Consider the following 23,978-nt stretch of genomic DNA (forward strand, 5'->3'; position numbering starts at 1 on the left):
GATTACCATTCTCACGTTAGAAAAAAAACAAAAAACTAGGATGATACTTTTCGATTTAAACGTACTTTGTTTAATATATTGTCTTTCATTTGAAATACATTTTAAACATTATTAGGGAAGAATTATACTGATACTATATTTTATAATTTATTTTGCTAAGTGTGAGAAAACTGGAATTAGAAAAATGAATGATGAAAGAGGGGAACAAAACTACGTAAGTCAAGTGACGGTTATTGCATGAGAGGAAGGCCACGCGACAGGAAGACTACCTTCTCAGCGCATGAATAAACAATGCGAACTGCTTCTGATTGGCTAATTTTTATCTACCATACGTCATTGCAGAAAAGAATTCCAAATTGTGTTCTATTAAAATTGTTTCTTCTAAAGGATTTTTCCTACTCTATAAACATAATTATATTTTCTTTTTATTTCCGAAGTTCTTACAGAAGTAGTTGTCCTTTAGAAAACATTCATGGAAAGCATAAATAGCGGAAGAAGAAAGTTTCGTCAACGACTTCGGTAGTGCAAAGGCTGCTGTAAGCTATATATCAAGGGATTACACTTGCAAACGCCTCTTTCTAACGTTAGTGACAGAGAGTGTACGGTTGGGAACGCAGCAACTGTGAACAGGTAAAAAGTTAGTTTCTTTCTTTTCTTTTCTTTTTTTAAATATATTTTCTGGTTGTATTTTATATTAAGTGTGTGTAACTTTTGTAGAATGTTTGATTATCTTTTGGTGCTTAAAATTTTTGATGGTGTCCTATCATCGTAAGGCAATTGTAACATTATTCGGCGTACGGTGTTGTGAAATTCAGAACACATAGAAAGCTAGAAATGGTGGCGCTAGAATCCAGTTTCCTGATCTTGAATATCCATAACTGACTAACATATCATTCCATTGTCCTCAACTTAGTGTGGTTTGTAGGAATATGGAATATATCTAATAAATACCAAGAAGAGTATTTTTGGTTCCTGTGTCGAGAAAATATCTGTTTTTAGTTCATATGTTTGGTTCTGTGATCTCTCATTGTAACACATAGAGTGAACAAACATAAACAAGGTACATGAATAAATATCTTACCTTAAACACTGATAGTATGTGTATCTAATCGCTTCTTTCACTCCTATAATATTTTAGTTCTTAAAACAAAAGTTACATTTGAGGTAGTGAGAAAAGGTAAAAAGGTACTTTGACTTGTCCGATTTTTAAAGTCTTAATTTTAGATGTTAAATAATAATAAAATTAAATTTGTAGTTTTACGTCCCACTTATACGCCCTGAATGCTGAGAGACACGAAACGTTAATGGAAGTGAATAATTGTTAAAGTTTTAATGGAATGACTATGTGTAAGTAAGGAAGAGAAAATTCACAGACATGATGTTTCCATCGAGGACTGTGACCTCTTATCGAACTAGGAACCCTTGCTTCAGAGGGGAACGCTAAACCACTGAACCACCATGCCACCATCCAATATTTAGAAGTGTTTTCAACTCAGACAAATACAGAAATTACAGAAATTATATCCTCCTTCAAACCTTTTTTTTTTCTAAAATTATAATTGAAATATTTTTCACAATACTAAATTCCTTATCATCTTCTTTATAGATTTAAAAGGGAACATAATAATAGCAAAATATAGGCTTTGCCTGCCTGGACAGCTTATAGGTTTATATGTGGCTTGTATTTTTCCTTTCGAAAACGTCTTAACCGTATTAGAATTAACTACTACGTCTTAATTTTAATAGTTCTGTAAGTGCTTCACAATGCTCTGGTAGCACCAAAGCTTTTATTCATTGAGAGAAAATCAAAGACTAATAACGTTGACAAAAGACACATGTGATAGCACAGGAAGAAGCGTGTTACTAATGAATATATTATTTTGTAATTAATTTACTCCCTTTCCTTGTATTGATTGATTGCCTATGATTTTGATTAGAAAGACTGACGAAAGCTTTGATTTTTCTGCCTTTTTCTTCAGAAAAAAATAGCTTAAAACTGTATTTGAAATATGGCAAGTACCACAAGATATAATATTTCCCCCTACAACATTCTTGTAGAAATAATTCAAATATGGTAGATAAATACCATGTTTATAATACGGAGGGTTGTCTTAAAAAATAAGAATCTTCTTATTAGATTGGTGGAATAGATTTTAAAGAAAAAACCGTTAGTTTATCTTTGAGAGTAAAACGTTATTTTAATTCTCTTAAAATGACAATATTACTGATTGTACTTTCCCACCCGTAATAAGTTCACTGGAGTATTTAAATGATTCAGTTGAATAATTATTTTCAATCTGTCATTCATTATGTTGGTGAAACTTAAAAAAAAATAATCTTAGCAGCTACTATTATCAAATTGATCGATACTAGCAGAATTCTAATTGAAACAAAGTAGGGGAGTGTAAATATACATGATAAATACTGAAGTGATTTTTTCGTCTTTTTGATGTAGGAATTTTGAGGAAAACAGTGTTGTCATTCAAGTAGAAATTCAGGTGGTGTGATTCAGGTAAGCTATGGAAGTTTTTTTTTCTTACTACAGATATTTTATCATTAAATTATCTCTAACATACAGCTTCCACGGGTACAAGTGCTTCAACCATGAAACCTTTATTTGTCCAGCAGATTCCCAGTTTTAATTTAAGAACTTCCAGTTGAGACAGTACTTCCTTTTCTATATTTCAACTTCTTTTCTTTATTTTGATTATTTAAAATTGAACGTGAAACCTTAAAAATGTGTTCCCTCTCTGGGACTCGACTCGAGATCCCCAAAGAAACGCCATTGTTTGTACTTGTGAACAACTCATTCTCAGGAACTAGAACAGAAATTTAGAATTACTTTTTCAGTTCGAATTTATTAGATATTAACTACGTGTTTTGCCATGTAGAACGAGGATATTATATTACATTTCTTGAAGAAAATACTTATTGTTTGTTTCTCCGTTTGAAGTATAAAGTTCGTTTTCTGGACTGATCTTATTCGGGACGAAACTCACATAAGCTATGATGAAAACTTAATACGATTTCAAAGGAAAACGAAATCGTGATGAAAAAAAAAATCTTGCGTTAAGTACTTACCTACAGTTAGCACCAGCTTCAATAGTTTATTGTAGATTAATTGATATTTTTATTTAGTGAACAGTTCTTCGTATTTGAGGGACTAAGTGACTATAAACAAGTGTCTCGTTAGTAACGTTAGCGTGTGTAAGTTTTGTGAACAGGGTTTCGGGTTTTATTCCCGGTCAGAGAACATTGAAATTTGAAGGCATTACAGTGGTTTCGATTCTACTTAAAAGTGTAGGTTTACATCTCATGTAGTAGCGATGCTGAAGGGGTGCTAAACTTCAAACAACGAACTTAGAATATCTCTCGAATTGCTCGTTGGACAGTATGGTAATCGTAATAACCATATACGAAGTTTAGTTATTTATATTTTAAAAAGAAATGAACTTTGTTTAAATACCATATTCGCTTAATTTCTGTTCTGTTTAAGTTAAAGATTCGTTTTCACCAGGGATTTATAAGATGGAAGTAAGCATCATAGTTAGTGCATTTTGATATGTTTATGAAGGATCATAAGTTGAAAGCTGGGGGTGAGTAGGAAAACCTCACTCAATCTCAACCAGAAACAATCCATTGTACCTCAAATTTATTTCACATCGTCTGCTGTCGGACTCACGATGTGTTTCTGTCCCTTCCAATACATACTCTCATTCTCAGAAAGCCTCAGTCCCTTTCAACCTTACATATTGAATGAAATTGAGGTTATTCATATCTGAGGTAAAACTCCTGAGATTGAAATCCACGTAGTGACACGGATATTACCTTAAAAGTTACATCGTCCCTCATAACAACAATGTTGCATTTACACTACCAACAATGGTGCAGATATACCCCTATTAAGTAATACACGATCATAACACTGTTACTTATGGTTGGTTGGTTGAAGTTTGCGTCCATTTCCTGTTCTCAGGCTATATGACACGTGGACCTACAGTTTATGGTGTTATCCATACCAATATAATGTGTTCAAATTTTAAAGTTCCCCCACCTGGCAAATAATGGCGCACGTGCTAGCCACTTACAAGCAGGGAGGACTAGTACGGAGAGGGACAATATACAGGGTGTTTCAAAACAATACTGACAAGGTTTGGGAATTGATTGCTGACACCAAGATGAGACAAAATGTATAGATCAACTTTTTGTGCACAAATGCTTCCTTTCGGAGTTATAGACTGCCGAAAACATTAAAAAATGAACTTTATAGGTCCATAGATCCAATACTATAGGACTTAACGTACTCGGGTCAAGACTTCACTTAGGAACTAGCATGTCCTCTATCCAAATATCAAAGTTTCGGAATCTTGCGGTGCTTTCGCAACAACTTTTTTAGAGTTCATTGGTGAGTTCTTCCAATTATACGACAGTACCCAAACCCCCCCCACCGCAGGATTCTCAAACTTGAATATTTGGATAGGGTACTTACTAGTTTCTAAGTAAAGTCTTGACCCGACTATGGTAGGTCCCATAGTATTGGAGCTATGAACATTTAAAGTTCATTTTTTCATGTTTTCGGTAGCCTATAACTCCGAAAGGAAGCATTTGTGCACCCAAGCTGGTCTATAATTTTTGTCTCACCTTGGTGTTTGGAATCACCTCCCAAACGGTTTCGATCATGTTTCGAAACACCCTGTATATATGCGTGTATGTATATATTTCGCCCCTACCGGCATATCGGTCGCCAGCATTGTCTTCAGTTAATTTTCGTGTGGTTAGAAAGCTATCCAATTGTAGTTTCTACTCTCGATCTTTTATTTTCCAAGTATAATTTATCATATTCCTAGAATAGTGGCCCTGCGTGGCGTAGTCGCTAACGCTCTCGCCTTCGATGCGAGCGGTCCTGGGTTCGATTCCAGGTGAGGCACTCGGTTGAAAAAGTGTAAAACGCTTTTTCAGGCCAGCCACCCTGAATGAGGTTTCCCTGGGTTTTCCTCATTCACACCAGGCAAATGCCGGGCTGGTACCTAACTTATAGGTCACAGGCCGCTTCCTTCCTTTTCCCCGGATAGTGTGTTGCCGAGGGATGCCATCCCTCATACGTGACAGGCTAAATGGCTGTCTACCACCTAACTCCCTTAGCTTCTACCACAATTCATTTCATTGTTATAGTCTTTCAATTCATCGTATATTCTTCTGGACTTCTGGAACAGCATGGACATATTTCCATGTACAAGTAACATCAACCTCAAATTGATGGAAATGTGGAGTATTTAAAGCAAACATGAGATTATTCTTTAAATTTCAACATAACAGCAAAATTGAAAATAATTTTACCCACAAATAAAGAAGGTATTATTATTTGGTTGGTAGGAGTTTGTTGTCTCTTTCTAGATTTGAGGCTATATGAGACGTTAAGTTACAGTTGTATGTCCAATCCTGTTGATCCTAAACTCTCCCTTTCGGTGCGAGCGATCCGGGGTTCGATTCTCGGTGGGGAAACTCGGTCGAAAAAATGTAAAAAACTTTTTGAGGTCAGCCATCCTGAATGAGGTTTTCCTCATTCCCATCAGGCAAATGCCGGGGTGGTACCTAACTTATAGGTCTCAGGCCGCTTCCTTCCTTCCTCCCCTTTCCCCGGATAATGTGCTCGCCAAGAAACGTCGTCCGTAATACGTGACGGGCTAAATGGCCTTAGACGCCGAGAGCCCAGAAATCCAAAAATCCTCATCCTATTAATCCTAATGCATTCAAAGTTTAAGATTATCTTACCAGAAATCGAGCCCCGAATCCCATGTACTAATAAAATATTAAACAATGCAGCAGCATGACATCGTAAATAAAACTGAATTTTTTAAAAGTGCAATTGAAGCTAACCTACATTTTTTGGTGTTACATTTCAGGGCTTGAAATTGAAACATGAAGCCCCATTTAAACTACAATTTATTATGACTGAATTTACAATAATATAAAATAAATTTTTAAAACTGTAATGTACAGTGGGTCGTTTGTTACAGGAGACTTATACCCACAATGATGAATGACTCTTTTTTTTTTTTTTTTCATGCAGATGGCAGGGTTTTGCTGAAGCTCCTCCTCAAAGTTGGAGAACGTATACTATAGGAAAAGAGAGGGTACTTACACGGCAAGCGTTTTAAACTCCATTGCGGTTACTGGTGATTCAATCCAGAGCGTATGATTCGTTGATGTGAATTGTTATGTTTTATGTCTCTTACCCGTGCTTTTTATATTTTTCAATTTCGTAACGTATTACGGAGAAAAATAAAAAAAAATGTTCTTTAATAAGTGTGCTGCTATTTTGTTTTTTGGGAAGTCCATATGTTTGTTATTAAATGTGTTTATGTTTTAAAAAAAGCAACGGGCAGAGAAGCTTATGTAAAGATCAACTGGCTGTTGTTGCTCTTAATGGGAAAGTTTGTTTTCCTATTTACATAACTAATCTTCACCACATGTTGTTACTTTTTATTACTATTCTCACCTTCCGTGTACAAAAATATCCACTAAAAATAAGTTTTTAATAATTTTAATTTTTATATTAAGAAAGAACCTTATGTATTATTATGTGCTGATTTATTATATAACACTAAGGACTCAAGTACGCACCATTAAAAGAAAATGTATTCAACTTCCTCATACACTGTTGAATTTCTACCAGGTTCGAAAGTACTGTTGGCCACGAGACGAGACATTTCTCGTTTCGTCATGAAAACGAGACGATAATTGAGATAAAAAGCGTGTTTTTAAATTCAAGACGAGACGAATTCTCGTCTCGCTTTTGATAGTCGAATTTATTTAAATCTTAAATCTCTAAGCTGATATATGTTACATGATTCACAGAATAAGAGAAATAAATTGACAAATTGATTTTAGGAATACGACAAAGAGCATTTATCCATGTTTAAAGTTGCGTAAGACATTTCACAATATGCTCCGATAATAAATACGGGTTAAATGTACTTCTATCATATCTTTTGTATTACCTCCTTATACGTATGTATTCAAACTTCTGGATGAAATTAAGAAAAATCAATGCATAAATTTTGTTCATAAATGTACAAAATGTTTTTGAGAATCAAGACGAGACGTAAAAGAATTGTTTGAAAATAGAGACAAGACAGACAAGACATGGCTTCTACAGAATTTACGAGACGAAACGAGAAAAACATAAAACCATTTACAACTATACAATAAGAAGGATATTATTCTTGGAACTATAAATCAAAATTTTTAAAAAAAAGCTTTTCTTCTACTTGATTTCCTAAATGGAGATTAATATTGGAATCGAAAGTGGAAGTAAATTGGTACCACTTCTGGTTTCAGTAGAAAGAAAGAGAAGAGTAGAGGTACAACGTATTTTCTGGGGTAGCTCTATCCATTTTTTTTAAATACCGTTTTTCCTATCTATTACCGTTATTGGTTGTACTGATCGACGTTTGAACTGGAGATGGCCGATTTGTACCACATCCGGTTTGAAGAAACTTGAAGGAAGAGAACTTGGGACATTGGATCCATATGAAAAACCCGTTTGTCGGTTTCTGTTGCTGATTTTGCTCTGATATCTGTCCACGGACACACTTGACGGACGGATGTGTCCGATCTATAAGACTTCTTGTGCTTCTGTATACTGACACATTGGAAGCCTATTAATTGCTTCAGAATATAAATTTTCAAACAATACTCGTAGTTTAGTCAGGCAAGTCAGTGTTAGAAATATTTTCCAGGAGGGTGATTTCTGAAATAATAATAATAATAATAATAATAATAATAATAATAATAATAATAGAAGTAATATATATTTAGGAGTCCTATAAATCATGTTAACTGTGAATTATACGTAGTGTAAACTGGAAAATTTCGAACGGTTCGAATTTCTGCACATTGGACACCAGAAAGAGTATCTCTTGTTTACAGTTGGTCACTGCTCGTAATCCCTCGTTCATTTGCTTATGGGGCTCACAATTGTTATTACTCACACAGCATCGTGAAATTTCTTTATACTACGAAGTGCATAATGAAATTCTGATCTACCAGAAATAATCTGTGTGAGTGAACACATACATATTACAAAATTATAAAGTAATACGGTCGGCCGTAGCCTTTTTTGGTCAGAATGTTTAGTTAATTTCACTTTATAAAATATCCCTGTTGAACTGATATGATACTGTCGTGATATATTAAATGATTGTGTTGTAGCTAGAATCAAGATACATGGTAGGGTACATCTTTACAAGTTCCCTTCCTTGAGAATATGGGATGAGAATAAACCTAAATAAAACAACAAAAACAACAACAACAACAACAATTATGATTAGATTTAAGCGGCCTGTATGAATTGCTTAGGTAGCAAGGAACAAATTAGTAGAAGTAACTACTTTTGATATGTAGGTAATGTAACTAGTGAGAAGTTGTTAGTATTTGAAAGAGAAACAAAAGCAAGGACAAGAAGAGTGAGAGGGGTCTTTGGGAATAAAATATATTCTATTGGTTCTGAGATTAAGACATATAAAGAAACTCATGAAATGTTTCATGTAATGTATTATGATATGCCGGTTATATATAATGGATAATAGAGGGAATATTTACATAATTATATAATTCGATGGAAAAAATGATGAGCTATTATTAGAAATAGAAGGGCAGAGAATAACAATATTGGAGGTTATTAAAAAGGGAAAGAATCTGGTTACAATTTGTTTAAGAAGAAATTCAAAGATAAAACGGAAAATTAGAGAGAAGATTTAACGAAAAGTAAAGAAACGAACAATTAGTATCAAAAGAAAAATATAGCTGAGATACATTGCTTGTGAGCTTTCAACTGGGACACATGAACTGACTGTGACTTGTCGGTTATAAAAAATATATGTTAGAACTGCACCTTTAGAAGGCGACGGCTGAAGTGATCAAATATGCTTGGATGGATCTACAAGTTTATTATTATTACTCTAGGTATTGAAGGTCCAATTTTGTATTATTATTGTTGTTATTATTTTTATTATTACTACTATTAATATTATTATAGCATAATGAATCATCCAGGAATTCTTATATATTCTATATCATTCTATATCTACTAACTTCAAGGTCGATGCGCGCCACCTCAACGATCACCAAAAAATCTTAAAAACAAGTGATTTTTTTCCCACAAATGATCACTTCCCACACTACCCACCTTAATATTTCAAAAGAAAGAAAATAAAAGAAAGTTTTCTTCAATACACTCTAATGTTTTTATACAGGGTGGACCATTTATCTTCATACACCTTTATAGTATGGTAATATAGACAGGGATGCATTATCCGACATACATACCTCGTAATACCATAAAATTAACAACGTTGCCAGCTCAATATAAAGTGACATTTTTCTCAAGCGGAACTGTATCAAGTAAATGTATATTTCAAACCTACTGTAAACAGAAAACATAAATTATCACATTTATCATGCAGTGTTGTAAACTAAGGACGCAATAGTACCACACATAACAGAAAAACGACCAGACTTTGAAGAGTTCAACAAAAGCGATGATAGTAAGTGAGACGAACGAGGTAGTGCTGATCCAAAGTATCTTAACATGAAATACTGTGGTCATCATATGACGTATCTCGAATAAGTAGAAATAAAGTCACAAGAAATTAAAATTTAACTTTATTCAAAGGGCTTTACGCTGAAAACGTGTTGAGATGGGTATCACTTCAAATTACGTACATGATTTCCAATAGACATAAAAATGAAAATATTGTTTAGAGCAATTTGAAATCTCAAACTATATGAAAGATATAAAATAATGGTGAATTTTGACATTTTGCTTAGAATGCAAACCTTTTAAATCATTTTTTTGATTTACTTTACCTGTATAACACTAAAAGAATACTTCTGGGTAAATATAAGTACATTACCTAGGTAAGATCTCGAAAGTATATGATTCTAAGTAGTGTTACAAACTTAAACAACTTTTACCATATCTCCAGAACGGTTTGTGATATCAAATTGCTGTAAAAGGCATTGTGATTTTCAATTCTCCAGAAAATTACCTACGTAATTGGGCGAGAAATTTATCTACTTAGAAATTTATCTACGAGTCGATTTTTCGAAATAAAGGCGTTTTAAAAAAGTAAAATTTTTATCCCCTTGTAACTTTGTATTCATTCAAAATCCGTTATATCATGATTATGGTATTAGACACTCAAATGCTTTTGATGTGCATTGTCCCATATGTCTCATTTGCGTTATTACTGGTGTAAAGGTCACCAAACTTTAGATGTTTATGATACTGTAGTGTCATTAGTTTTCAAGGCTGCATAACAAGTATATAAAGGTAACCAAGAAAGTTCTGTCGCTTTCTCACTCACCACCTTCGAACATCGATATGGCACCTAAGACGTACTTGGAAGATCAAATATAGTTCCCAACAGTATGGGCAACTTTCTGCCAACAAATTGGAATCCCATAGGTTCCATCGCGGTACAACTTGGTGTTCCGAGAAGTGAAGAAGGTATCAAATGCATTTTTAACCTCTACTACGGATTTGAACTGGTGTCCTCTAAGGTGATTGTCCAAGAAATGTAAAAGGTGATAATTGGATGGTGCAATGTCCCGGGAGTATGGTGGGTGCAATAATATTTCCATCCAAGGTGTAGAATGGTGTCCAGGGCCATTCTACCCACTTGGGACTTAGCATTGTTCTGTAACAGGAGGATCCTTTTGCGATTCAGAAGTGCTGGCTCCATAGTTTTGAGTTTTTTTGAAAGCTGCTCAACTGCTGACAGTATACAGTGCATTGATAATCTGACCAGCTGGTACCAGTTCTCGATGCACGATGCCGCGAGCAGTCCACCAAACACACAAGAGGACCTTCTTCTGATGCAGTGCTGGTATCGACAGTTTCGGAACCGGTTCATTGGATGCTATCCAATGATGACGACACCGTGGAGCTTCGTACAGGATCTACTTCTTAACACCCTGTCCAGAAATGGCTCGTTCTTCAGACGAGACAGCAAAGAAATACAGGTGTCTGCTCGCGCTGCCTTCTGGCCTGGAGTCAGATCATGTGGGACCCATCGACCCACTTGTGGTACTTCCCAAGTTGATGGAGGTGCTGCTGAATGGTTTCTCCACTCATACTGAATTGTAGTCATTGTTCCTCACATGTCTGGCCACTGTTAGGCCCAATTGTTGTCTGAAGATGTTCATTTTTGACATGTGTTGTTTTCCCAGCACGTGGTACGTCTTCAAGTGTTTCGTCACCTTCCTTAAAATAGGTAAACCACCGCTGCACTGTCCACGTAGTCGTGACACCCTCACCAAAGGCCTGGCATATCTTCCGCCACGATGCAGCTTCGTTTGACCCCAGTTTGATCTCGTGCAGCATGCACCCCCTTATGACGCTCTGTGGAGGCCCCATCTTCTCTCTTTCCTTACGCACGTTTAGGGTGCAACTGAACTGCCTCAACTAGGTAGTATGTTGGATATACCTACACGAAGAACTGACTTTCGCCTTTTCTCCATTCTCATTCAACTCACAGTGTGAGGCCCAATGGAACACTGACCTCCAGAAAAAGCGACAGAACTTTGTTGCTTAACTTCATAGTGTGTTTTTCTCTTGAATATAGAATTGAAATATCTGACGCTTTACCATTTGAAAAAATAACACTTCATATTCAATGGGTAACATTGTTAATCATGTGTTTAGATATTCTCATGGTACAAAATTTCAGCGTTTTTTTTTTTTTTTTTTTGTATATTCGTTTAAAGTTACAAGGGTATTACGATAAATTATCCACCCTATGCATATATTGTGTGTAATTTATCTTGATATGTCCTTGTAAGTTTATGATTGTTTTTCGAGTTTTGTGACACTGTTGAAGCATTTTGGGTTTGCAAGACTGTATAACAAGTGTGGTATTCTATTCTTTCCTTTTATATCTAGTTTTGAGATATGTAACAATATAATGTAGTGTCATTTAAAAATATACTTTTTATATTGCTTTAGAACACTGCTAACTTTGTGATATCATGGAGTATGCCAAACAATGTCAACCTGCTAATAATTACATGGTATAGCATTTCAACTTCTTTTGTTAGTTTAAAGGTTACAAGGGCGTATCAGATGAATGTTTAACTGTAATATTAGAGCGATTCTCACTTTTAAACTTCCGAAGTATTTTGGGTCTCACCCCTAAAATGGTTTCATAACATACCAAAGGAAAATATGAAGAAAAATAGCTCAACTGAATAATATTAAATTTCACCCCAGCGGCCTTAAGTCTTAAATGCAATACATATATAGCTACTTAATTTATCGTTTTTATGCATCACATGTAATAGTGTGTAAGTGGCCACCGTTATAATCATTGTTGCAGATGACTTGGGATCATTAGTTTCCTCATGAGAGCAATGTGCTTCAAATCTTTACTAAAGCTGATGGGAGATTCTGAGATAGGTCTAGGTTTCGGATTGTGTCATGAAGACCCAAAATTACAAAGCATTTGGAGCATGCAAATAGATTCTTATATGCAAATTTGGAATCATTGTCGTATGAAGTTACCGGAGTTCGAGCACGCAATCTTGTTTCTTTGCAGTAAGCACTCTATTAACGCATAGACTCAGTCCTTGGGTACTAGGGGGGTCAGCTTTGTACCTTCGACCTCGAGTAAACTTAAATGTGGCAGGAGCATACTTCTTAGCCTTGTTGGTTTAACGTCGCCCTATCTAAACGATAAGGGGTAGAAATCATCAGTCTCTAACTTGAATGTTACTTCTATATTAGTGTAAGATACGCGCCTTTGGCGTGGGAGATTCGGGTTCGATTCCTGGTGGGAGCACATCTGGTTTGGATTCCACGTTAATCAGTAGGTCTCGTCTCATATAGCCTCGCTGCTGGAAGGGACACTAAACTCGAAATCAACTCCACTCATTCTGTAGGACTAAACGATAACAAGCGAGTTTCATTTCACATAACAGTGTGAAACTATGGTAGACTTCCAAACCATGCAAATTCAATTCTCAGTCTTAAAACAATACATCTATAATTACTGGTTAGAATAGATGAATAAGTTCAAAGATAGAGATTGTTCCTCGGATGCTGAATACATATCAAAAAATAAACACTACTTGCTATCTCTTCTGTTTTTTCTCTATGGAGATTAATATTGAAATTACAAGCGTTAATTGATATCTATCACTTATGGTTGCAATAGAGGAATACAATCAGAGGTGAAACATATTCTTGTGGACTGAAACCATATCAAGAAAATTGCTTATTGTTATCTGTTTCTGTTTTATCCATTATGAGCTAAGTGATGTAACCGAAGAGTCTTAGATTTTCACCATCTCTGATTTAACAGATGGATAGAAGTCCTGACAAAGCTCATTTTTGGGACGTTGAATCCGTGTCAAAAACAGCTTTCACCGCTAATGTTGTATAGAAGTAATTATTAGCATTAAATTTCAATCACTTATGGTTTTGGCAGAGTCTTGTGGATAGTAATGGTGTTCTCTTAAGATTCTTAATTTATTAAAAAAAAAAAAAAAAAAAAAAAACTTGTCGTTATCTCTTACAATTTTTTTTTTATATGGTGATTAAAGTTCATACAGAAAACGGTTGGTTTGATTTGATTTTTGAGTTTAACATCCCGTTCAGCAGTGAGGCTATATGACACGTGAAATCCGAACCACAGGACCTCCCACCCGAAATCGAACCCAGGTCTCAGAAAACTGTTTCGTGTCACTTCCGGTTTGAACAGATTATTAACGGAGGAAATAGAGTCTATTCTTGACACTTTGAATCGATTGTGAAAGTCGCTTCTCAATATCTCTTATAATTTTCTTTTTGTCTTTTGGAAAGTTACTTTTGAAACCGGAAGTACATAAATTTCAACTACTTTCAGTTTTGATAGAATTTAGTGAGTGCCGATGATATGTTCTCTTCAGAAAATGAATCTATTGCATAAGATCTCTTGTCGCTATTACCGTTTTTCTTCATTGGCAATCAATGCTAAAACCGGAAATGATTATTTTTATCACTTTCTCTTATGTGAATAGAGGATTAATGCACGGTATGGCACTTATCTTCGGGACGCTAAATAGATTACAGATCTGCAGATCTGATACTTGTCGACAGAAGAATGGACGGTCATAGCCCTTGTATAAGACTGCCGACACTTATGCATAACATAGTTTGGAAGCCTAAATGAATTAGGAAATATGTTTTGTTGATACGGATTAAGCATAACAAGAATGATTCCCTTATACTTTAATAATGCTGGAAGTCTTTGTCATTCACTGAAACTTCGGGTTTAACCCTTGTTCTTTAAAAAGCTACAACGGTAGTAACCACCCGGAAACAGTTTCTTGATATGAATTTAGTGTTCCAGAATTTTCGGTAATCCCGACTCTAATCCGTTTATTAGTGCAGATATCTATAATTTCCTGTCTTAATATTGGTCTTTATGGAGTAAAAATTGTAAAAGTTTGATACAAAATATATTTTACATTGATTGATCGTTTCAAGAACAGCCTTCTATTAACTGAAGGTGAAATGTACGATGTTCTCTTCCAATATCGATCTATGTAGATAATGTTACCAAGACGAGATGAGACATAAGATTTTCTCGTCTCCCCTAATTTTATATATATATATATATATATATATATATATATATATATATATATATATATATATATATATATATATATTTAGAAAACTCGTCTAGATTCTCGAATAATTCTTTCTCGTCTGCTCCAGATTCTCGGAGACTTTCTTTCATCTCATTTCGAATCTTTTTCCATGTCATTTTCAAAATTTATGTACTAAAATTATATTTTCCTATTTTCTTTAGTATCAAATAGAAGTTATCACAATCCTTCCGGGTCACGAGAAATTCATGAACGATATCATATAACGACATCTAATTGCACGTATTGTGTAATGACTTGCATATATTTAAACGGTGATAAATATTGTTTATTATATTCATACAATAACTTCATCAATTTATAGTTGTATACAATGAATTATGCAACATTAAAACATTGTCTGAGATCTAAGAATTGGATGATCTAGTGTTTGTTGCCCAAGAGAGTGATGAATTGTTTTTCGTCTCTTCTCAAAATTTAAAATTTACATTCACTTCCGGTTTCGTTATCGGGACGAGATGAGAAATTTCACGTGTCATGAGGAACATTAACTTAGAGTAAAATTGGTAGACTTCGTGACACATATGAATTTATTGAATCAAAAGATGAAAATCTTCTCAATAAACTAAAAACGGTAGTAGAGAGCGAGAAACGTTTATATATATGAACCTAGTATCGTAGAGAGAGAGAGGTTCAACCCTCTTATTGAAATCAGAAGTTGTAGCAATTTCATTTCTGGTTTTAGTATGGTTTCTTAAAGAAAACATAAGAAATGGGAAGAATGTAAGTTGAGCATCCTGAGAGTAGGTTCCATTTCCTGCTTATATGTCTATTGAAATCGAAACCAAAAAAATCTATCACTTCTGGTTGGTGGTTTGTTTTGGTGTTTTTGCGCCCCGTTCAGCACTGACCACACATGTTCGCAGCGGGAATTGAATTCCAGTATCTTTTGCTGAATACGCGTACACTAATCATACAGGGATGAGATTGTTGTCTGCCATATCAAGTGAGAATGTTGAATCTCCATATCATTTAAGCCTATTGTACTCTTGCAATGAAAAACCAAAGTACTCTTTTCTCTATGTTGAAATTGAAATTCAATATTTTGTAGTATTTTATACTAAAAACAGTTTATTATTATTATTATTATTATTATTATTATTATTATTATTATTATTATTATTATTATTATTATTATTATTATTATTATTATTATTATTATTATTATTATTAGCACAATACACAAAATCTGTATCCGTGGGTTTTGAATGTTTTTGGTTTTCTTTGCATGATTTAGTTGATCAATTAGTGATATACTATTACATAATTAGATAAAATGAGAGAAAATATTCCTAATTGGTGACGTATTTTAATTACTTACCCAATTTAATTTTAACCAGTGTTCTACCTAGTCTAATTAGCTGATCGTATGAAATACTCTCACCGACGTCTTCCAGATCAGTGAGAAGCATATGGTATACTTTTAGTCACAAAAATTCGGACTGCCCTCCAGAGACTAAGTCCGAAAAAAATGACCCTAGTTTCTTACAAGTTCCATTTAAGTCTCGCTCTCTTTCTTACATTTGTCCACAATAGGGATGGAAACTGAACGATAATATTACAGTATGGACAGGGCCGTACTGGCCAGGCTGGAAACCGGGAAATTTCCCGGTGGACTCGAGATGGTGAATTTTTTAGTGGGCCCTCCACCTCGTATCGTAAGTAGTAGTGGTGTATATATACAAAAAAAGGCACGCATTACGCATTCATTTTTAATATGGAAGTAATGGAACTGTGGACGATAATGCGTCGAGAACCGTCAATAGAGTCCCAGACCAGCGTTGCCAGCCCATGATGTTGTGAAAACAGCCTTTTATTTTTTTCGTAATTCAACCCTTGAAAGGTTCTGATTTTCCACTCTAAATTTGCTAAAATAGTAGAAATCTCAAATGATGCCATAACTAGAAAGTAAATAATAATTTACGTTTTACAGCACCGTTGTTTTCCGTATAGAAAATATATAGGCCCGGGTTAAGACAATTGGAGACCCTAGAGCGGGAAAATACAAGAGTGGCCCCATCAAAAACTTTCATGATGGGCCCTCTCTCAACAGGATCAAAAGGGCCCATGAATTATACAGGAGTGTCTCATATCATGTTTATGGTAAAACTTTTATGGTGAAAATGTTTTCAGTAATTTTTAAATTTTGGGTCTCCCTTGGTCACTGTTAATATAGGACAATGGAGAATTGTTGTATTTGTATACATTATAAATTACTTTTGATGCTTCATATATTTGTTAATATATGCACCAGGGGCGCCTATGAAAGGTTGATGTCAAATTTTTCGCCATTGTTATTTTATGGGGAGATGTGAAGTAATGGAAATTGTGCAGATGATTGTATAGTTACAGGAGAAGAATGGGGGGATTGGACAGGAGAGTCAGTCTTAGGGGAGAAATTACTGCCTTTAAAAAGTTTTAAATCTGCATTTTAAGACGTTTTAGCATACTTGATCCGAGTGACACTCCCGGACTCCCTTTTATTGTTGGGGAGGGGGTAGTACGTACATGTGAGTGGGCCCCTTAGAAAGTACTTTCTCGGTAGGCCCCTGGATTGCAGTACGGCCCTGAGTATGGATATGATAATTTCATTGTAGACAAACAAAATAACTACATGACAGAAAAGTACGGAATTTTAAGTCGGAAATATAATACATAATATATATTTTTAATCTATAACGATCAAATAATCGATAGAATTAGGGAGAATATCGTAACTACAAAGAGACTACAATGATTGACCATCTGCTTCACGTAATTTGCTAATTGTTTCACTGCCAATGCGAGTGTCCCCAAAACATACATTTGTCCAGCTACTTTCCTTGGAGCTAAAATTACGGAGTATTTTATGAGAAATTCATTGAAGTTAGCAAGATTAAAGCAAGAAGGAAAACATTCTGCTGTTTTCTAGCATAACATGTGATTCATCCGACCTGTCATTTGCATGGGAGGTTGAAAGGGAACAGACTTTTGTTTTTAAAAGAGTTAGAAATTTCGGAAAACACAGTAAAACACATTTACTTGCAATGACAGTATTAGAACCTTGCAAAAAATAACCTAAGCCTCAATAAACTTTGTTGCGCATAATACGACTTACTTTTCTTTCCTTTTTAAATTGAGATCTTAAAACTATATATACAGGTGTCTCAAAAGTCCTCTGACATAAGTGAACTCTTTTATTATCAGAGTTACAACAAAATGTAAGAGGGGAAACCGTCTCCAATTGCGAAATGACGTTTTCAATATAAAATGAAGGAGTTTTTTTTTTTTTTTTAATCTGTCAAGCCGTTTTGGGCTGTACACTCTTTATATCCAATATGAAATGAAAATTCAGCATTGCAATTTCCCTGGACACACAACAGAAATCAATGAAGTGAGTATCTTTTACGCTAACGTGTCGATGATCAGCCTCCATTTCAATCATGCCCCTATTCATCATACTTTTACAAAATTTATCCACCTCCCACCCCGCTATTCTCTCACACTTTTTATCCGAATAGTAACCCTAATAACAGTTACCCTATGTCAGAGGACTTTTGAGATAGTATATCTTGAAAAATGCTTGATAAATGCTTTTATAATTTATTTACTGTAAAATTCTTAAAGTAATTCTGTAATTAGTATTCAAAATTAACATATAAACACGATGAGAAGAGTCTTTAAAATTATCAATCTTACTGAAAAATATAATGGTTTGTTTGTTACTTCTATCTCTGATAGTTGGGTCCTGCACTTTGTGGAGGGCAAACACCATGAACGTAGATGTTCTCGGAGTTTTCTCATTTTCTATCAGTTCCTTCATCCTACCATCCTATCTCATTGTCGCATCTTCTTTAGCCTCGGTGTATAATCGTGGGAAGTGAAAATAAACAAAAATATTCAGACCCAAAACATATTTTAAGCTCAATTTTATGACAGTTCTACTTTTGCCAAGTAGAGAAATCTGAAACGCAAGAATAATACTCATGTTTTATTATGTTAAAACAACATTTTCTCATTTTAAGTGAAAAGTCTCCGACGACTGAGAGAAAGATAGGATTCTTATAACGGCATCTCTTATTAGAAGTTCAGTAGCTTCTATTTCTGTATATTTACGTCATTTCGCAATTAACAACCATTCTACTTGCGCCAATGAATAAACATGAGAACATTTGCACATTTGCTTCTCGTTTCTTGGCTTTTTATGTTCTAGGTAGACCAATATTAAATTAAAATCCGCAATTACATTTATATTTAACGTTGCAACTGTAAGAATTATAAATTAAACGTGATATTTAGAAGATTACTACAGACATGAGGCAAGCGTAATGCAAATTTGCGACCAAAGATCTAGTTTTTACGATCATGATATCGTGGGGTAAATAAAATGCAAAGATGCTGGTACTAATATTTGTTTGGCTCCTTCATTATTTGCTTTAAGAAATACAGAATAGTGGTTTAATTTTAATATTCGGAATTGTTAATGTTTTGCCTTATGTCTGTATCCAAATTCAAAGATATGATTCACTCAATTAAGTATTCAAGTGGTCTCATGAATGACCAGTATTTATGGATGCATACGGGGCTAGACGTAAGGCTGTTTCGTCTTCTTCCTACAAGATGATGTCTCGTCTCGAAAATATATTACTTCGTTGTCTCGAGAAGTTCTGTTTCATCCCGTCTAGAATTTTGAAACAAGAGAAAAATACATAATTTCATTAAGGGCGTGTTCAAAGTCCAAGTTTATTCAATAATATTTTAAATAATATCACTTAAACTTGTATTATATGCATACATATATACAAAGGAGAATCTAAAAGACATGTTTCCCTAGGACTATAAGCATAAAGAATACACAACGACCTTACAATATCTATTACCACAGAAGAATCACAGGTGACACTACTTTTAAACATATCCACCACCGAATTCAGACACTTATCATATTCTGGGGTGAACTTCTATACTAGAGTCGTAATAATCTATAACCTAGAAGTGGCACCACTACATGACAACCACTAGCAATTGTTCATCACTGTCAAAATCTTTACCGGATAGGAATGCATTTAGGTGTAAGAAGAGAGAAAATCGCTCAGAGCAAGATTCGAGCTATACAGGGGTAGTCAAACACTTCGCAGTGGAATAGTTGTTCAAGATCGGTTGTCGTAAATAGAAATAGTGGACGAAGGTTTTTGTGCTTAAGGGAATCATATAAGTTACGTAGTAGTTAATAAAGATTGATTTCAAACATTAATTAACAAGTTTAAACATTTTGTTACCTTAGAAATTCAAAGTAGTAAATTATGCTGTTTGTTCGAAGGCAGGTAGCAATTTCAGAATGAATACTTCTTACGAAACATTTTTTTTTAAACATGACTAATTTTTCGAGATATTCGAGATGGGACGAGAGATGACTCGTGACTCCCCTTTCGTCTTAAATTTCACAAAGAGCATCCTCATCCCGTGTCCATCCCTACAATCCATTTGACTCCTATGGAACCATCATAGAAGAATAAATATCAATTTGAGATCCTCCGTCACCACATTATCTCTCCTCCAACAGAGTTTCTTTCTGCATTTGCTTCACTGTACGCACTTGAACTGATATAAACTACAACAAATTAATATATTTATCAGGCATATACTTGTGTGTTTCCAAAAACATATGACTTTATATATATATATATATATATATATATATATATATCTTAAAATCAATTCCGAAGTTTCACCTTGTTTTGCATGATTGCTTGTTTCAAATGTGATCATTTATTAATCATATGATATTTATAAAATTTATATTATTTACTCTTATTTGTATCATTTGTTAATTGATATTAATGTGAAGTCAGGTATATTTTTAGATACTTAAAATTGAATTTCTTAATTTGCAGGATGGAAAGAAGTCCTCTTCATCGCCGTATGAAACAGACACTTCGCAGAGTAAAGAATGCATTCCGTCAGGAGGCCTTCGAAGGCGTCTTTACAAGTGACACGGTTTTTAAACTTCACAAGTTCACCGCAATTATTCTGATTTTCTTCACCATTATTGTGGAGAGTTTCCAATACATTGGGAAACCAATTCAATGCACGATGGTAGGAAATCAGGCAACGTCACACGTTTTAATGGATAGGATGTGCTGGGCTACCTCATCTTTCCAGTTCCCTGATGACTATATTTCTGTCAACTCCAAAGCAGTCTACAAGGTCAAGTATCGTTTGATCCCGTTCATCCTTTTCACTGTAGCCATTTGCTTCTTCTTACCCTATTGGGGATTTACATCGAAGAGAGAGATACGGATTCCAGTTACTGCATCAACATTTTTGAGGCATCGAAGATTGGAGAATGATCTGCTTAGTCCGTGGGGATTCAGTTCAACCTATTTCAAGAGCCCGCTTCGACTTATGTTCTGCCAGATTCTCAATATGGTAAACGTGATTATTTTGTTTTGCTTTGTCAACAGTTTTCTGGGATATCCACTGACAAATTATGGAATTGAGTTTCTGACTTTTCCAGCAATACCACCATCGAAGAGGAATGACAAATTGATGAAGATTTTCCCTCAAAATATCAAATGCAATTTGGGCTATTACGGAATGAAGGAAGAGACAGCGTGCACAATTCCAATCAACGCATTCAATGAGTTCATCTTCATAATTTTGTGGGTCTGGTTCTTCTGTCTGGCTATGATTTCTGTTGTTGAGTTACTGTTGAATATAATAGTCGCTATCCGGTCACGTCAACGTGGAGTAAATTTACGATTCAGATACACGTCTGCAACGGAGAAGGATGCGAGGATAGCGAAAGAGATGCAACAGATCAACATTAATCCTGAGGAGCTGAATGATAACAACGAGACTTATGCTAAAGACCAAGGCGAACAGGGCATCGAGGAAAGAGAAATTTCGGACATACTGTACACCAATGATGTCTTCTACTTCGATTTCTCTTCGGACAACTTTGGTGAGCGCAAAGACGAACTTTCGAGGTTCTTACGTCAACTTACGAGTGAAGAGGAAAAAGCACAGAACAAAATAACTAAAGAAGAAGCTCAAAATGAGTTGCCCGAGAAGGGCAAAAATTGCTTCGTTTGTGGAGTCCCAAGGAACTAGTTTTAAATATCCTCTTAACTTTCGACTAACGTACAAGTTATCAGTTCATGTCATAACTAATACTACTAACGATTTTAATGCGAGTGTGAAGTTATTTTATTTTCGAATTTCATTCCATTTGTTTTCACTATCAAACTTCTCTAACATATTTCACTAGCTCAGTAACATATTTCATTCATTATTTTACTAACATACTTTATTAATCATATATTTGATTTATATACTATATTTTCTGACTTTTATTAAACGTTTGTACTGCGAAAAAATGTATCATTTAAGTCATTCAAGATTGTGAAGTAATACTAAAAAATTGTTCGGTCTCAAAACTTTGTGATCATAAGATTGGGTAAAGAAATTTATAAATAAATGAATTTGATTAAATTGTGAAATTGAAAATCGAATATTTAACAATTTTGAAAAATGTACTTTTCATACGAAATATTGAATAGAAATCTTGAAAATATAAGAATACAGTGGAAGATTTATTTATAAATTGTGATAATTTTTATTATTATTATGAAAGTATGGAACCAAATTTTTATTCAATGTTGATACATCAAGAAAATATGCATTTGGTTTTGTGAAGCTATTGAATTTTTGGTTTGTACTTCTAAGAACTCAACCTTCATGATATTGTTCTAATTAAAAATTTAAGAACAGTTATAATTCGTAATTTTTTATATTGATATATAATATTCAGTTGATTGTATTACTTCAAAAGGAACAATAAAAGCTAAATAGAATTCATTATTTTAAAGTTTCATTTTTTTCGATGAAGCAATATTATTTGCTTATGTTAAAATTCTGGAGAACTGAATATGAAACCAATGGTACATATTAGTGAACACATAATGTAATTATTAATTACAAAAGCTGTTTTTCTTTAAATACATAGGACTATATTTAGAAACAATTTTATACATGATTAACATCTTGCTAAGAATTTAACTAATGCATTATTATAATATTTCTGTATTGTTGAGTATTTTTATTATGTCATTCGTAACTGATGCCTATATAAATAGACACATTCCACGACCTACCCGTATGGTTTCCAAAGCACATTAGAAGCAAACAAGATAAGATAAACTATTATAATTGCTTCCGTTTTATTTTATTCTCATAATATGTTTCATCATTCCTGTACAAAATTCATGCCTTGCATCTTTCGTGGATAATCATGCATTAATCAAATTCTCGACACGTCACTAATCACACGTAAAATCGTTTCTAGATATGGTCTATACAGTTTACAGAGGTACTTATCTATTTTTTTCTAGGAATACGACACATATTAAATAAGAAGTTTCTGTTTTATCAGGAAAATTGCACTCTATTAATATAAAAACAGTTTGGAGATTATTTGAGCTTCTGTTTTGACTTTCTTTAGCTATCAATCTTCGTGTAATATGCGTTTCAAAGATTGCATCAGGAAGTAGTTTCTCAAAAATACAAATTTGACGTTTTAAATAGTATTTTTATTTTCAATATTTGTGCTAGATGTACTGTCTATTATATTTTGGATTTAGATTTCTAGGCTTTCGGCACCTATGGCCATGTTAGCCCGTTACGTAAGAGGGATGACGTCCCTCGGCGAACACACTATCCGGGAAAATTGAAGGAAGAAAGCATTGGGGAAGGAAGGAAGCGACCTGGGACCTAAATGGTAGGTACAAGCCCGGTATTTTCCTGGTGTGAGTGAGGGAAACTCAAGAAACAACTCATTCAGGATGGCTGGCCTGAAAAAGCCTTGACACTTTTTCGACCGAGTGGACCCACTGTGAATCAAACCCGGGACTTCTTGCATTGTACTGTCTATTGTAAAGGTTAAAACTTTCTGGAGGCGAAATAAAATTATTATATTTTGTTACATAACACCTGTAATTAGTTGTGATTTAATGATTGTGAAAGGTAGCTTTCAGTATATAAAATTGTCATTTTAATAACGGTATGCTGTTTTAGTAGTAGTGAAAAAGGAAACATACAAGAAGTGATTCAGAAATTTTTGTATCCTCTTTCAATATCTAAATTACATTTAATGTACTTTGGGTAACACTATTTTCTGTTCCACGCCGAATCAATTCTACGTTGTTCTATTGTCTTTATATCCTTGTGAGAATTTCTCAGTGATCTATTTTTGATTAAAGAATTATAATAAATCACAAACGACG

At 34.3% G+C, this 23,978-nt stretch overlaps 1 protein-coding gene across 2 annotated transcripts; it reads left to right on the forward strand.

The window, feature by feature from the left end:
• Positions 1–538: 538 nt before the first annotated feature.
• Positions 539–22,545, forward strand: LOC145664820 (innexin inx2-like). Of its 2 annotated transcripts, none has more exons than XM_081731811.1 (3): positions 539–637; positions 2,456–2,512; positions 20,589–22,545. In XM_081731811.1, exon 3 carries the CDS (start codon positions 20,590–20,592, stop codon positions 21,805–21,807), a length of 1,218 nt encoding a protein of 405 aa, XP_081587937.1. In that variant the 5' UTR covers positions 539–637; positions 2,456–2,512; position 20,589; the 3' UTR covers positions 21,808–22,545. The 2 variants fall into 2 exon arrangements, with proteins under 2 accessions (XP_081587937.1, XP_081587938.1); XM_081731812.1 differs by having other exon boundaries at positions 555–630.
• The last annotated feature ends 1,433 nt before the right edge of the window (positions 22,546–23,978 follow it).

Source organism: Thermobia domestica, chromosome 11, assembly GCF_964235325.1.
Source record: "Thermobia domestica chromosome 11, izTheDome1.hap1.1, whole genome shotgun sequence".
In the NCBI taxonomy this organism is placed as follows: Eukaryota; Metazoa; Arthropoda; class Insecta; order Zygentoma; family Lepismatidae; genus Thermobia; species Thermobia domestica.